At 32.0% G+C, this 16,577-nt stretch overlaps 3 protein-coding genes across 3 annotated transcripts; 1 reads left to right on the top strand and 2 right to left on the bottom strand.

The window, feature by feature from the left end:
* Positions 1-624: 624 nt before the first annotated feature.
* On the top strand, positions 625-2,105 carry HELRODRAFT_169428 (hypothetical protein; the record flags this gene model as incomplete). Its single annotated transcript, XM_009015236.1, has 2 exons — positions 625-1,606; positions 1,972-2,105. 2 exons carry the CDS (start codon positions 625-627, stop codon positions 2,103-2,105), a joined length of 1,116 nt encoding a protein of 371 aa, XP_009013484.1.
* Positions 2,106-4,693: 2,588 nt separating this feature from the next.
* Positions 4,694-8,357, bottom strand: HELRODRAFT_169427 (hypothetical protein; the record flags this gene model as incomplete). The annotated part of the gene is made up of 6 exons (XM_009015235.1): positions 4,694-4,828; positions 6,244-6,397; positions 6,542-6,668; positions 7,032-7,272; positions 7,431-7,876; positions 8,210-8,357. The coding sequence occupies 6 exons, from the start codon at positions 8,355-8,357 to the stop codon at positions 4,694-4,696; spliced, it is 1,251 nt and encodes a 416-aa protein (XP_009013483.1).
* Positions 8,358-11,807: 3,450 nt separating this feature from the next.
* On the bottom strand, positions 11,808-12,514 carry HELRODRAFT_74907 (hypothetical protein; the record flags this gene model as incomplete). The annotated part of the gene is made up of 2 exons (XM_009015234.1): positions 11,808-11,967; positions 12,315-12,514. Coding segments are annotated over 2 exons (360 nt in total), but the record flags the coding sequence as incomplete, so codon positions are not given.
* Between the last annotated feature and the right edge of the window lie 4,063 nt (positions 12,515-16,577).

Raw genomic sequence — 16,577 nt, 5'->3', positions numbered from 1 at the left:
GAGTCTAATGATTTAAAACATATACAAAACACCACAATAACTAAGCGCTAAAATTTTACTATTTCATGATTTACATAGTCATCGTTAAAATTGTCTTGGTACATTGTTTTCTTTCTTTCATGGTTTTATCGTGAAATTTTAGTACTTTGTATATATATATATATATATATATATATATATATATATATATATATATAGAATGTACAAATTATTATACTATTATTGTTATCATATATATATAAATATATATATACATATATATATATATATACTTTATACTATAGTATAAATAATTACTATATACTATACATTTATACCATGGTATATGACTATAGTTTAATTCCTGTTATAAAGTAATTTCTAATATTATAACTCAATCCACTTTTAAAATAATTAGGAAAGTGGCGTTAAAATTGAAATTTTGTTAAAAAAGAATTGAACTTTATTGTCTCATTAAATTCAAACAATAAATGTCTGAAATTTTGGTTCTGGAAAAAAAATATCAGCAGATCATGCATTTCTGCCGCTAAATCAGCTTCATAAGTACTGTGTGATAAACTAAAATTATTAGCTGAATAATTAATTAAATAATAATAATATTAAAATAAATTTAAATAAATCTAAATGGCGGAAATAAAAATTCAAAACTTTGGAATAGAAATGGCAACAGAAACACCATGTAGTTTATCTCCACTTTTAACGAGTGTACAACAGCATACTACATCGACTACCATCACTACAGATGTTCAAAAAGTAACTGTGGTGAATTCTTTAGAAATTTGTGAAACATCAGTAGCAAATAAAAATAAAGAAACAAATGTTGCCGTTACTAGTGTTAGTGTTACTACCAAAAATTCAGATTTGACTGAAATTCCAAACTTGAAAATGAATGAAGTACCAGAAAAAGAAACAGATAATCTAACAGCAGCCTCATTAAATGTACCCATCATTAAGGTACTTGAAGGAAGTAAAACTTCTGGAAAAGGTGGAGATGGGTTGAATTTTTGTAAAACAGCAGATGGGCATAGGGCACCACCAAGAGGTTTACCAGCCGTCATGAAAATATCAACATTTGCTGAACTCTTGGAACATTCAGAGCAGTTTGTTGGCCATCGTATGAGACTGTTTGGAAAAGTTGTGGAAAATGATGTTGAAATGCAACTAATCAAATTATCCGACCCACTTTTGATTCTTCCAGAAACAGATTGCATCTACGTTGAGGCCAATTTGTTAACAGATGTGGCAGTTCAGACAGGAACAACTTATGAATTTATATGTGACTGTGAAATTGAAGAAGGAAGAGTTAAGAATAAATTAATAACCTACAATGATGCCAGTTTACTTGACATCAAATTATTTTTTTACACAAACATGATGGTGGAAAATTATCTAGAAGAATTTGAGGATCGCAGTAAAAATGAAGTAAATGATGATCAAGTATATGTTTTTGAAAAGTTAATAACGAGACATCGCAAGCATGATATAAAGTGTGGCAAGAAGAAACTGAAAGATAGAATGTCACAAATGCATGCTGGTGACTGTGGCTCCAGCAGCTTGCTCGATGATGCAGGAGATGATCTATGTGGAAGTTTTGTAGATGAAGATGGTTGGAAAATTACTAGAAAAAATTTTTAGTCATTTTCTAAAACATTTTTTTTGTTGCACTACCATGCACGATACAATACGACAGTTACATTTTCATGTCACTTTCCTAATTTCTTTAACTTTTCTCAAGCATATTTAAAATTTTCAATTTCTACAAAGTTCATTTTGTTCATTGCTTAGTTTACAATTTAACTTAATTTTATTGAATAAGTCACACAAAAACCCAAATGTTTCTAATCTTGATCTCAGTATAATAAGAAAATATCATAAATTTTTATTTCAATATTTATAATGAAGGTGCAACAGTTAATTTCTAATGTTTGTGAGTCAACAACATTTACACTGATTGTTAAAATTCCTCATTAGATGACAGCTTACAACTGTCACTTTTCCATCACCTTCTTTTTTCATCTTGCACTTATCCGTGTTTCCTTCCTAAACTGACTTGCTCCAACCTTCTAGATCCTAATTTACATCTTAAAATTGTTGCCTATAAATAATGATTTAGTGATAATACTTTTAAAAAATTGCTTTCTCGTCTATTCTACTGCAATTTTTTATTTTGTAGAAGCGATACTTGAGTAATTATTTTAAGTAATGAAGAATAAATACGGTCACATGAGGTAAGCTGGCCGTGAATTGAAATTTTCCATCTGTCAACAACAGAGTAGCTTATGACATAGTAATTAATACTACTCTGGACTGTATAGTATAGCATTCTCTTCTCCGTTAAAGGTTTCGTATTCTTTATTTTGCGTCTACTTATGACAGCTTTTGCTTGGATGAATATAGTTGAAAGGAGTATGTTATATATATATATATATATATATATATATATGTACGTGTGTATTTGTGTGAGTGCGTACGTGCGTGTGTGTGTGTGTACATGACAAAACTGACATATTGCGTTGTGACACATAATATTGGAGGATGGCAAAGCTTATGAATGTCGCCTGTGCAGTTCTACAGTGATGTTTGCTCATGTGATTGGAGTTTCTTCGCATATATCCCTGCTATTCTTCTGTGATTATCTTTAAGTTCTATTCAGATTCTCTCTGGTTTAATTGCTGTTTTCGTTGTTGCGCAGATGGCGTTTTTTTTTATTTTTCATTTTCCAACTTTTTGATTTATTTAGTATTAGAGATTAATTTGTATTAACGTCTTTTTATAATTACGTTCAATTTTGTTTCAATATTTTTTTCGTAAATTTAATGTGTTCTTTAATGAATTTCTATATAAAGAATTATTTTAATTCAAGTTCTAAAATATTTAATTGGTTTTTTGTGTGATTTATCGCCCCTGGGTTCATACGGTGTTCATTTTCCCTTTTCATCACGATATCCGAGTTATTTATTATTTATATTATACTTTTTGTCTCAACACGACTACGTTTACTGCTCTGTTTCAATGATGATTGTTGTCTTTTGCTGTTTGATGTACGTTCACAAATTCGAACATTCTGTTCTGATGACTAACATATATATAGACTTGTTACTCCTTTCTCGTTTTAGCAACATATCCCTCTCTGTTCAACCTCATGTCACCCTTCTTCTGTTCTAACGTTTCGAAATTTCGTAACATTATAGTCCATATTTGTCTTTAGATATTGAAGCACGTTGAAGCCAGCAACAGTGCGCTGCACAGTCTAATGAAGAAGAAGACTTATTAATTTCACTCACTACTCGCAACAATTTATTTTCTGAGCGAGCACGAAGAAAATTGTTCGTGGTTTTGTTAGAGACAACTAGTGCAACGTCTGTTAAACTCCTTGTAACTATTTGATATTTAACGTTGAAGCCAGCAACAGTGCGCTGCACAGTCTAATGAAGAAGAAGACTTATTAATTTCACTCACTACTCGCAACAATTTATTTTCTGAGCGAGCACGAAGAAAATTGTTCGTGGTTTTGTTAGAGACAACTAGTGCAACGTCTGTTAAACTCCTTGTAACTATTTGATAGACGATCGCCGTTGTTGTTTCAAAATTGATATGAATTGCAACTGAAATTTAGTGTTGTTTAGAACTAGAACTTTCAATGGTTCACCGAACATTGTTAATAATTATTTTCTATGAAACGTTCTATTAAATAACTTCTTTGTTTGTACTTTTTTGTTATTTTTATACTTTCCTCATTATTGTTACGCAACAGTAATGCCTTTAATTATTACCTACACGTTTCTCTGATGTAGTTTATTAGTTTTTTTCATATGGTTTTTCAATATGTCTTAATAACTTTATTTTATTTTTTATTACTGTTTGCTATTTTTATTGTTTATGTTCATTATTCATTAATTACATTTACATTTTTTCCAATGCTTTTATTTTTTATGAAGATTTTTTTCGCAAGCATGTATAGGACGTGGATTGATGCGTTGTGGCGACATGCATTGGAATGATGTTCTCTTGATTGGAGTGTATGATGTATGTTTGTATTGCGCTATGGTCTGCTATGTTAGTGATTCAAGAAACAATGGTTACTGAAATTTATGTATATCTCATTAAAACTTTAAAATTGTTGAACCTGTTAGAAGAAAATGTAAATTAAGAAAAGATGGTCGGGTTTTAAAATTCCGCATAAAAATAATGATGTAAGGCGTCCTATTTTTCAGGCAAAAGTAAAGTTGGGAACGAAAATACTCTGATATGGAGTGAAACATGTGTTGTTTTTATTGCACATTATGTTACCTATAGATAGAGTATCTTCTGATATATTGTATCGTCAATACGTGCTTAATATACTGTATTCGCCTAATTACCTATCAAGATTCTCCCTGAAACATTACTTTTTTTCTTATGCACCGGCTGAACGCCACTAATCATAACGATGTTTTTGTTCATTAATTAACATTTTTTTACTCTGTGCACCACTTCAAGCCGAGCTGGCGTTCTCAGTTGTTTCTATATAATTTTACGTCTATCGATATTAACTAACACGTCGTTGTATAGGGAGCTGCAGTAAATTTGAATCTGCCCCATCAGTAAGTGCAAGCACCGCACCATAAAAGCGCATACGGCGTCAGAACTTTGCATAGGCTGCATTCGAACCAGGTTAAAGTATTTTATTACAAAAAATAGCGTGGAACAGAGCTTAAATACCGCTTGTGCTTTCGTGTTGATCAGATGACGAGATGAGACATGGCATGCAACAAAAGACAAATGCTAAGTTGGCCCAGTGATAAATTGCACGCTTCACATCAGATTCATTTCTGCTGTATTTTTTCGACTGATTAGCAAAAATAGGACAGATTATAAAGAGGAACGCAATTTAAAAAATTTATTGATTTTGTAGAAAATTATTCAGGCATATTTTTATTTACTAGTTATTAATTACACAACATATTTATTATTTAAAGCGTTCAATATTTTGTCTTTTGTTGCATGCCATGTCTCATCTTGTCATTTAATAAGCACGAAAGCATAGGCGCTATTTCAGCTCGGTCCCTAAGCTGTTTTTAGTAAAAAAAAAATAGTTGCTCTTGTGATAAAATGCTTCTAGTTGTTTCAAGTTGTATAAATTTGACGCTGTTTTGGAGATAAAGTTTGTTTTAAAAATTTTCAAGTTGTATTTCGTACTTATTACTTATTTCCATGCAATAGTAAGATATATGATATTTAAAAACAATTAAAATAATCTCAGTTTTTTTAATGCGTTCATGGCAAATGATCCATCGTTTGTAGCTAGCTGTTGATCACATTACTGCAAGATTGAAAAGCCGGACCATCATTGGTCTAAGATCGGTATAAAATAATTTGGAGAGGTTTTTACTTCTTCACTATTGTAGAGAAGTATATAATATAATATAAGATGATATTAAAATAAGTACTAAACTATCATAAATAACAATGTATTAATCGCCAGAGCTTCGTGGAGGTCAAATGAAGATTATGCATTTTGGGTTATTACTATTAACATTTTTTGTGGCTGGCTGTTAAGAAATGCTAATTATGTTTTTGTTGTTATCAACATGGAAGGCATATTTTTAAAGAAAGAAATTCATATGTCTGTTAATGCTGCTTAACATCTAAAGTGTACGTTATTTCTGTTCCGTCTTATAACGCGGTAATTTAACGCAGACTCGCATCCAGCGAACGTAAAATAAATTTACACCTTTCAATTTATAATTAAAGATTTGTTGATAAAAGTTCAAGCTTTGTCACAGGCATAATTTTTTAATGTAAACTTTATCGTTGGAAATGTATAAAAAATTTATAACTTGTTTGTTTTAAATGAATAAAACGTCAGGCTGAAAATTATATATTGATTTAATGAATGAAGCAATTGAAAAATATTTTTTCAAAAATAATAAATTAGCATGCATTTCGTTCAAACTTCTTAGAAAATGATATGCAACAGATATTGCAAACAGTTCAGCTAAATAAATAATAAGTTGAAAAAATATAACGAACCAGTTTCCTATGGGTAGTCAAACATTAAATCAAAAACTCAAATTACTGTTGATATTTAAAAACAAAAGGTTTCAGAAACGCTGAATTTTCAGTTGATGTTCGCGTTCAACATGGTCCGGTTCTCGCTACAACTTTTTATCGATTAACTTTTAAATATTTCCTTAAATAGAAGGATTTGTATGTAAGATTTAAATTTTGATTTGTTAAGACAGGCACAATTCAGCCTTTAACGTTGGAAATGTTGCCGGCCAACTTGTACTCTTGTTGGTATCTTTTGAAGCAGTCTTGCAGTGGCTTTTTTCCCTGGCGAAGGATATGAGCTAGATTGAATTGATAGGTGAATTTTTCTCCCAACACTTTGTCCAGTATATTTTTGTAGTAGTACCTGTATTTAATAATTTTACAATAAAAAAGTGACTTTTATTTATCATTGAACATCATGCAAACATACAAAAACATAAAGTAAAGTAGTTTCCTGTATACCTTATTGCCCTTCCCATTTTTCTAATTTTTCTTCCTAAGTCCCCACTTCCTGGCAACTTTTTCCGAGTCCAGCATTTTGAACTTTCCATCCAGTCCCACCCATTCAATGCTTCCATCTGCTTTTTGTGGATCCGCCAGTAAATCAATCAGGAACTTCCAAAGTTGACCACAACCTGTTGTTTGTTTGTTACTGTTTGTCAGTTGGTTGTTCATTGTTGATCGTTTGGGGTTTTCGATTGTCATATCTAATGTCATGAGCGTTTTGTATAGCTGTGTTTCGTTTTGTGTGATGAAAAATAATTATTTGTTTATTAAAACGCTGTATGTTATTTTGGCTGATGCAAAGATATTATACAATATACAATAAAACATATTACACAATATGTGTAATATGTTTTTGTATAAACACATTTTTAAATGCCTGTTTGCGTGTATCGTCATACTTTTTAATTGAATCCTTATTAATATTCTTTTGTGCGTATGCATAAAGTGTATGTGTTAGTGGTAGTACATAAATAAATGAATAAATAACGTACATAACTTCTGCTTTCCCAGATGATTGAGAATGTATCGTATCCTGTTGTGGACGCTGTGTTTTGGAGGATCACTCATTTCAGAATGGTTTGAGTTGTTATAGATATCTCCATTTGCTGTCCTTCTGCTTTTGTGGCTGCTGCCGATGTTGTTGTCGATGGTGTCGCTGTGGTAGTGGCGTTTTTTGGAATTGTTGCATTCGGCGTCAATGCTGTTGTTGCTGTCGATTGTAAGGTTGTTGTGCTGACCTTGACGTTGTTGTAATTGTTGACGTTACTGTTATTCGTGTTGTTTCTGTAGCCATATATGATGTTGTAATTGTTGTTCTCAATGTCGTTGCTGCAACTTTCGATGCCAAACGTGTTGTTAAAGTTTTCTACTGACTGGTTATTGTAAAAAACATCGTCGTCGTTGAAATAATTGTAGTTGTAGTAGATGCTGTAGTTGTTGAAGTTTTTGTTGTAATTACTGTTGTTGTGTCTGCTGTTGTTGTTGTTGTCATTGTTCATTTCATCAGTTGCACCACTTTTAATTTTTTCTTCATTTGACGGTGTCTTCGAGGAATCGACCAAATTTTGTCGTTGGTTCGGATTGTCGTTAAATATCAAATCGGTGAAAAGATTTGGGTCGTTGTTTGAAGAAATGTTGTTGTTGAAGTAGGTGTAGCTGTTGTTTTTCATGTTCACCATGTTCATCTTGTTTACCGTGTTGTAATCGTTGAAGTTGTAGTAGAACTCAAATTGGATGTTGTTAAGTAACTGTTGAGAATACGTTGGATCAAGTTTATCATAATTAATATCAGCGTTGGGAGATTTTTGTAAGTTGCTGTTGTCAGTGTTACGTTGAACTGAATAAAAATTTTGCGAATCGTTCAAGAAGTTAAGGTCATCATTGCTGCTGCTCAAGTTATTGTAATTCTTTAAATAACTTTAGTCATTTGTGCTAATAAAAGAGAAAGTGTCAGCGAAGCTATCTGCGAACGTTGAAAGAATTGCTTCGTCAATATTAAAGTCACTGCTCGATAAATTAATCTGTGTTGACGATCTTGCTAGCGATGTTGTCGCTAATGCTGCTGCTGGTCTATTTGAAGATGTTTTTCTTTCTTTTGATAAAATTTTTGCCGGCGGCAGTAGAAACAAATTATGATTCGTCGTTGAAATCTCACGTTTAGTCGTATCACCTTTTGTTTTACAACTATACAGTGGATTGCAGTTGTTGATGGAATTGTCGTGGTTGAATAATGCTGAATTTTTGTCCAAATCTGCTTCAACTTTACATTTTTGTTTTAAACTGGTCACTTTGTCTGTCGCACCGGACTTGGCGAACATTTTGTTCCAATATTTTTCAGATCGTTTTCTTCAACAATGGCGATCTTTTAATGTTTAATATTAATATTCCTTACTGAATTCCTGGATGAAGATTGTTGAAGATTTGAAATAATATTTCATAATTAGCTATAACATATCATAATTTCATAATTCGTGTCATATTTGAATATTTTAATCGGTAAATCGAAATAAGTATTCTTAACATTTTTTCACGAGTCAATCTTATCTCCCATCATTAACAGCATGGATATATCCATGATTAACAGTTGAACAATTTAATTGATTAACTTCGATTGAATGAAGCATTTCATAATTGTTCTCATAGATGCAATGCTTTCATTTATGCGAATTGAGGTCTGTTTGACATAACAGTTTAGAATAAAATATTTATTATGATTTCTATTTCTACAAAATCTCTATACAATTTTTCCAATTTTCAGGTTATTTTAATAGTACTATTTTTAAAGTCATTTTACACAGCCCCATTGCTAGCGACTAAGGTGCATTAACATTTTTATAACAGACCCACAAATTGAATGTAAAAACATTTAAACTTTTTGCTGTAAGCGTGTTTACTGCAAAAAGCCAAACTGCAAAGAAAAAATTAAACGAACTTGCCTGTTACGTGTTTCTTGTCTGTTTCCAAAACTTTCTCAAGAATTGAAATATGCTAACCTACATACATGCATATATAAAACAAGCGAGATGACAGTTTCAATTAAAAATCTAAATGCCTATAAAACGTAAAGTAAAACTCTTAATTTCTATCTTTATATACTACTTCATCATCGACAGTTATATGTATATCTATATCAAATAAATAATAATAAGGCCCGTATAAATTATAAGTGTCGATATTCATTTCATCATTTATAATAATCCAATTAAATCTATTTTCCTCGACTTATTAATTTAGCTCTTAATTATTCACTTCACTTTCCTTGTGCTATTTGAAGTTTTACCGTTTTTTAAAAGTAATTTTGCTACGTTTTACTGCTTGAAAAATATATTTTTTCTACATTTTACTTCATATAATTTTGTTATTTGGGTAATTTTTCTAATTTATATTTGCCACAATTTTCTAACTTGATTTTAATTTATTTATTAATATTAATTTTTCATCAGTATCGTTATCCTATTTTATTTCGAAGAATTAATTTAATGAAAATTATGAAATTGTTTAATTGATTTTCGTTGAAATAATTACAGGGTCCCATTGAAAAACTCATTGGCGCGCCACATCATCGTCATTATCCTCATATCTGAATTAACTTAAATCGTCATTATCATTTCATTATTGAAGTTGTCGTCATCATCATCGCCAACAACATTTTCATATCATTAATGTTATCTTAATTATTAAGACCATCATTTTAAACATTGAAAAATATATACAGATAGAAACCGCTGCCAACGTTGTTAGTGTAACGGAGCATAACAAAAACGTAACAGTAGTAAATAAGCAGAAGCAAAAATATATAAAACATTAAAAATATTAATTTTTTTTCGATAGAATAATTAAAAGATAATTTTTTTTCTCTCCATCTCCTTTTTTTTGTTTGCAAATTTATCATGCTAACACAGTTCATACATTCCTTATCAAAAACTTACAAAAATTTTGGTTTTGATAACCTATTTTTTGAGCCCAGACGATTGCTAAGAGTGAGCCATTCCGTGAATCTTAATATTTTAGTTACGCAACGAAATGCCGTTTCCTTGTAATTAAGTCTCCAGGAGTAGTGATGAAGGAATAAAAACAATGAATAGCAAAACAAATATCTCTCTGAAAACATCATAGTTACAAGCGGATGAACACCTGTTGTCGGTTGCAGGTAAAAGAAAACAATAAAAAAACTTTACCGTTCTGAAATGAAAGAATGCATTAATATAAATATGTTACAAAAATCTGTATGAAATGATTTATAAGTTTTCACAAATTAACTTAGTTTAAAAACTTTTTGGTCATTTAACATGGAGTAATAAACAAAACAAGTATTAAGACATTTATAACATAAATACAAACATTCCCACGAACAATAAAATAAAGAAATTAAATTAAATTTATGTTTCTGTAGTCGTCCACCTTCATACTCTAGCGAACGTTCTTTAAGTTAATCATGAATAACCGCCAAGTTGTTTGGACATTTTCGTTGCATGTTTAGCAGCGGTGTAGTCAGAAATTTTTTCAAGTCGGGCTTAGATTTTTGAAAAAGTCGGAAACTGTTTTTCGCTTATTTCACATTTTAGATAAATTTGTTATTAAAATTATTTTTTAGAAAGTTACTTAAATGTCCGTTTTATGAAGGGAGCGGTCCGAATTTCATTGCAATTAATCTTAACTCATTAAGCCTTAAAATTTTACTTCTACCTTCAGCTATGACTTTCGTTTCGAGTGATTGAATGTTTAAACATGTTTGTTGTTGGTAGTTTTTGTTGTTTTAACTTTTGATTGGCATCGATTTTTGATTTCACTTGTGTCAGAGTTGCCGTTATTTGGAGTTTTGGGCGGCAGGTTTTTATTTCTTGATCTCAGCTTGTTTTCATTCAATTTTATTTAGAAGTTTGTGAGAAATATTTTCAATTTGAGTTGACGAAGCATTATTCATCGTTCAACAGTTTATTTTCATGGAAATTAATGAACGTAATCGATCACCGTGGAATTTTATAATTGGAAGTGGTAAAAATTTTCTGAAATAAAAAACACGAAAGATCTATAAGAATGAAAATCTCCAAACAATAAAAATTTAACATAGGATAAAACTTATATAATAAAAAAAATATACAAATATATACTGCTCAAATATCATAATACTAGTAGTGAATACAGTAAAGTGTTTGTAGTGACTGCAATGTTGAGCAGAATTGTAAATGTGTCAAAAAATAACAAATATATGTTAACAAAATAAAATAAGAAATGAGATGCAACCAGGCCAGCTGGTTGGTTTACTTTAAATATTGATTCAGGAAAAAAAAACAGTGAATGTATAAAATGATTCATTCAATGAATTCCACAAACAAATAAATTTGATTTTTTTCGGAAGCCTGTATATAGAACGTATAACAAAAAGTTTGTGAAAATCTGTCAGAGCTGCACGGATAACAACAATTATATACATGTAAATGTCAGTACTTGTATATGCAAATGTATAAAAATGTTTCACGAGAAAGTATAAATTCAATTTTGCAGTTAGGTATGCTGTTCATTGGTTTAGAAAAAATGGTAACTAAATGAAGCTTTTCAGTTTTAAAACTAACAATTGAATTAAATTAGTTGTCAGCAATGAACTGAATGTTACACGGCAGCTTGCATCAACTCCCAAACCATCCGTCTCATCGTTTACACCGTTTTAGTTATTTAAATATTTCTGCACGCATCAGACACACGTTGTTGATCTTTTGAAGTTATTCACTTAAATGTGATCATCAAACCGCCACGCTTGGATTTTTGCTTCATTTCGAATTTTTGCCTGAAACCTTGTTCTCCCGTTCGTACTTTTCGAAGCAATCCTGCAAAGCCTTCTTGCCCTGGCAGAGAACGCCGGCCAGGTGGAACTGGTAGGTGCATTTCTTGCCCGTCACCTTCTTCAGAATCATCTTGTCGTAATAATATCTGCGTTAATAAACAACAGCGTTAATAAAACCTTTATTTCTTCAATAAAGTTTATAAACATAGAATTACTACAACTACATCACAGTAAAAAATGAAATTTGAAATAGTAGAAATAGTAATAGTTGTTTAAGACAACAAATGGCGCGAGTTGTTTAAGACAACAGTGCAAACTAACAAACATCCACACAAAGAAACGCGCGCCTACATCAACAACTCGAAGGCATTGCAAAGAATGCTCATATTATCTGCGTGCACTTCATCGGCCAATCACAAGCAAGTTAATTTTTCCATCGTCCAATAAGCTTCGTGCAAACAAATAAAAACAACGAAACATTTGCAATGCACACCTTAGAGCTCTTCCCATCTTTTCAAAATTCATTCTGGCTCTTTTCTTCCTCCTTCCCCACTTCCGGGCAACTTCTTCCGGATCGACCATTCTGAACTCGCCATCCACACCAATCCACTCGATGCATCCATCTGCTTGCCGTGGGTCGGCCAACAGTTCCAATATGAACTGCCACAACTGCACATGACTGGAGCCTGGAGATTTTTTAATGTTTTTTTTGTATGTTTTCAATCATGAATTTTTGTTTGTGTCGTGTTTCTTGGTAACTTGCATTAATTAACGGTGCATGCAATGTATTTTGGTTTATTTATGTTTTTCTTGCCTACGTGGTTGCAGTATTCATGTCGTTTTAAAGCATTTTAACTGTTTGTTTGTTTTGTACATTTTAAATGTGAAATGTTAAGTGGTGTTAGTAAAGAAGAGCCAACCTATTTTTTGTCTTCCAAAATGATTGAGGACGTATCGAAGTCGTCCATCGACCTGATGTTTTGAGAGGTCAAACATTTCAGATTGGTTGCTGCCATTGTTGATGTGTTTGCTGTGATTTTTAATATTACCGTGGGTTCTGATGTTATGACAGACGTTGATAACATTAACACTGTTGTAGTTGTTGATTATGTTGTTGTTGATGTTGTTGACGGTGTTATTGTAATAAAGATTGTTGTTGTTGTTGTTTTCTAAGCTTTGAATGTTTAACATAGTTTGAAAATTACACTCCGGTTTACAAAAAACATCGTCGTTGTTGTTGTAATGAATGTTGTTGTTGCTAACGTTGACGTTACAGTTGCTAATGAAGTTGTCGTACATGTTGTTGTAGTCATTATTGATGTTGTTGTTTGTGTTGTTGTTGTAGTTGATGTAGTTGGTGTTGTTGCTGCTGCTGTTGTTGTTGTTGCGATAAAATATATCATTCATTAAGTAAAAACTGTTAGCTGTTGAGTCTGTTGATAAAAAATTAAAATTTTTTATACCTAATTACTCCAATCATCATTAAATTGTATATTAAGATGACAACAATTAGATGGTGACATCTTAGTGTTATTGTTGTTGTGTCTACTAAGCTGGTATCATTAATTGGGGAACAAACTAAAAAAAGTTATTATAACACAAATGCTGTGGTGTGGTGTGGTGGGGTGGGGTGTAGTGTGGTATGGTGTGGTGTGGTGTGGTGATCAGTGGTGATTCTTAGTAGCACTACGTTATTTAACAACCTAAAATGGATGTTGCTGATTGAACTGTCACTGAGTGAGGACGTTTCAACCCAGTTCATGTGCTTGCAACAGCAGAACATTAATTCGGGAGTACAAGTTTTATTAAATTAGTTGATAATTTCTTAATTTGTGGCTAATTATGTTCAATTATAATCCAACTGAAAGTGGAAATGAATAAAAATGTATTAGGATGTATGTGTGTGTGGCTGTGTGTGTGTGTATGTGAGTGTGTGTGTGATGTTGCATGCTGGTTGTTTCGTTATTAAATTAAATGATTAAATAAAAATTAACTCAACCTGTTGTTTTATAATTTTTCTTGTTCAAACACTCTGCAGATTAAAAAATAAGCACCAGTCGTTTACGCAAAATCCATTTGAAAATTACTCTCATATTGGTTAGTGTTGATACATATGATACATAGTCTTGATACATATGCATATGCATGTGTACATCTCACCGAAGAGTATATCACACAAGGAAATCCTTAATTACACCACATATATCAAGACATCTATCCATTATAGTATACATAACGGATAGATGTGCACATGCGTATGATGGGGTGTAGTTGCTAATGGATCAGTATCGCGCACTGCAGAGAGTTACGCATCATGATTGAAAGTTAGAAGGTTTACTCTTGAAATTGAATAACTTTCGAAAATTGAAATGGAACCAGGTTAAAACTGAAGTTGAGTCATGAACGAGTCAGTTTAACTTGTGTCCGTGCGCGCGTGTTTCTCTGTAGTAAGCTGCATTTTTGTTGCATTTGTTTGGAAACTATTTTATCAAATATGTCTGCTTTTTATTAAATATTTTAGGTGGAAATATGGCTTGCCGATGTAATTTTCATTTGAAAAATATTTGAAGTGTTTTTTTTACTCAACTTGAAAGCGCTACACGTGTTAATCAATGAAGAGACTTGTCCCACTCAAAGTGCATCAATATTTTTTCTCACATAAAAATTTTAATTTAAAAAAATTATTATTTTTATATTCCCTCAACTCAACTTCATTTTTAAGCATTTAAAATGGTTATTAAAAGTATTATATTAAATATATATATATATCTGTGTGCGTGTTTTTTTGTGTCTGTGTGTGTGTGTCCCTGTTTAAATGCGTGCGTGCGTTTGAGAATTCGTGTATGCCCTTCAAATAAATTTTTTAATTTAATTAATATCATATGCAAGGATTCAATCATTAAATGAAATAAGCATTCTTGCACTAGAAACAGATAAGTCATTTTTTAAAGAGTAAATTTAATTTATATGCAATGTAACTTGATGTAAATGCGCGTACACGCATGTGGAATATATGAACGGACGGATAGTTTAGTTTCCGCAATGGATACGCCATATGGAGAGATAGACGGAAATGAAATAAAACAAACTAAAAATAATCCGGATTTGAAAACGAATGGCAACTCAAATTATCACCCCCTCACGCAATCTTATCCCTCGCCTTCTCAAAACAATCAACATTATCTCCGCTGCGTCAGTCGGATTGAAACACATCCATGATACGTGCCACCTGGTGACGGTGCCCAATTACACCATCGCACGAACGATACATACACGCACGCGCGCAAATAAATACACACACACACGCACACATATTCAATTACATTACTGTTAAGTACAGCTGTATTCTGCACCGTGTATCTATGTATGTTTGTTTGTTCATACATTGTATACAATTGCAAAACATCCTATAATAACATACGAAGACACGAATTTTTGAAAAATTTTTGCCTGAAAGTTAATATCAAAATTAATTTGCAATTATCTGCTGGTTAAATTATTATCGTTTGCATGCATATGTGGTATGTTTGTTTGTGTGTGTGTATATATATGTATGTGTGCGTGTGTGTGTGTGTGTGTGTGTGTGTGTGTGTGTGTGTGCAGCATGATGGATAAGTTCCTATTCAAATCTGTGTGCTGTACTGAGAAACAATAATAATGAAAGAAATTGTTTTCAGAATGCACCTATCAGCCATTACCACTGCAATAATAATAATAATAATATTAACAATAATAATAAAAACAGTAATAATAATAATATTATTATTATTGTTAAAACCGTTGTTATAAATTTGCTACCAGTTTGGTTTTCATCTAGTTGTTGTTAATTAATGAAGATAAACTGGAATAGAATTAGGAACGTGTTTGGATGAAAATGGGAACCATTCGTGGCAAAAATTTTTGCGCGAACTTCCAAGCGAATGTTAGCTAAAGTTTTAAAATAAGCTACACCCCATCGGCAATAAACTTGTTAACTGGAGAATAAAATAATAGATGAAAATCTGGTTATAAACCAACCTTCGTATAATTGAGATTCGGCGTTGAGAGAGATCGCTGGCAAAGGTGACTGTGGTGTTGACGTTGATGACGACAAGAATGGTGATGATGGTGAAAATGATGAAGACAAAGATGATGATAATGATGATGAAGATGATGATGATGAAGAGGAGGATGGTAATGACACGAGGGATTTCTCATCGCTTTCATCAATTTTATTTTCAAAACTGAAAAGTTTATAATCAGTTTGCCTGTTACATTCATCGAGGTAAGGGTCTACGAAACCTTCGTGGTTAACGAAGATGCTGTTGTTATTGATGTTGTTGTTGTTGTTGTCGATGTTGCTGTTTTTGTTGTTTTTGTTGTTGTTGTTGTCGATGTTGTTCTCGGTGTTGTTGTTGGCGTTGTCGATGTTGTTGCCGTTGATGTTGAGTTTGTTAACAATGATTTCATTAGTTTTTAAAGTCTTGTTAATGTCACCGATGTTGTTGATGCTGATGTTGTTTATTTTAATGCTGTTGATTTGGTTATTGTTGTTGGTTATGCTGATGCTATTGTTGTTATTGGTGAGGGCGGTGTTATCAGTTGGAAAGTTGTTACAGTCGAAAAGGTCGTTAATTTTGTAGTCTTCGAAATATTCAACATTCAAGCTGTCCAAGATGGATGCCACCAAGCCTCGGCGTTCATTTACATCGTCATTAGTCGCCATGTCGACATCATTGTAGTTGACACTGTTGTAGTTGCAGCGGATGCTCTTTGT

Source organism: Helobdella robusta (genome assembly GCF_000326865.2).
Source record: "Helobdella robusta unplaced genomic scaffold HELROscaffold_15, whole genome shotgun sequence".
NCBI lineage: Eukaryota > Metazoa > Annelida > Clitellata > Rhynchobdellida > Glossiphoniidae > Helobdella > Helobdella robusta.
Note: the sequence above shows the minus strand (reverse complement) of the source record. Positions and strands in the feature narration are given on the sequence as shown.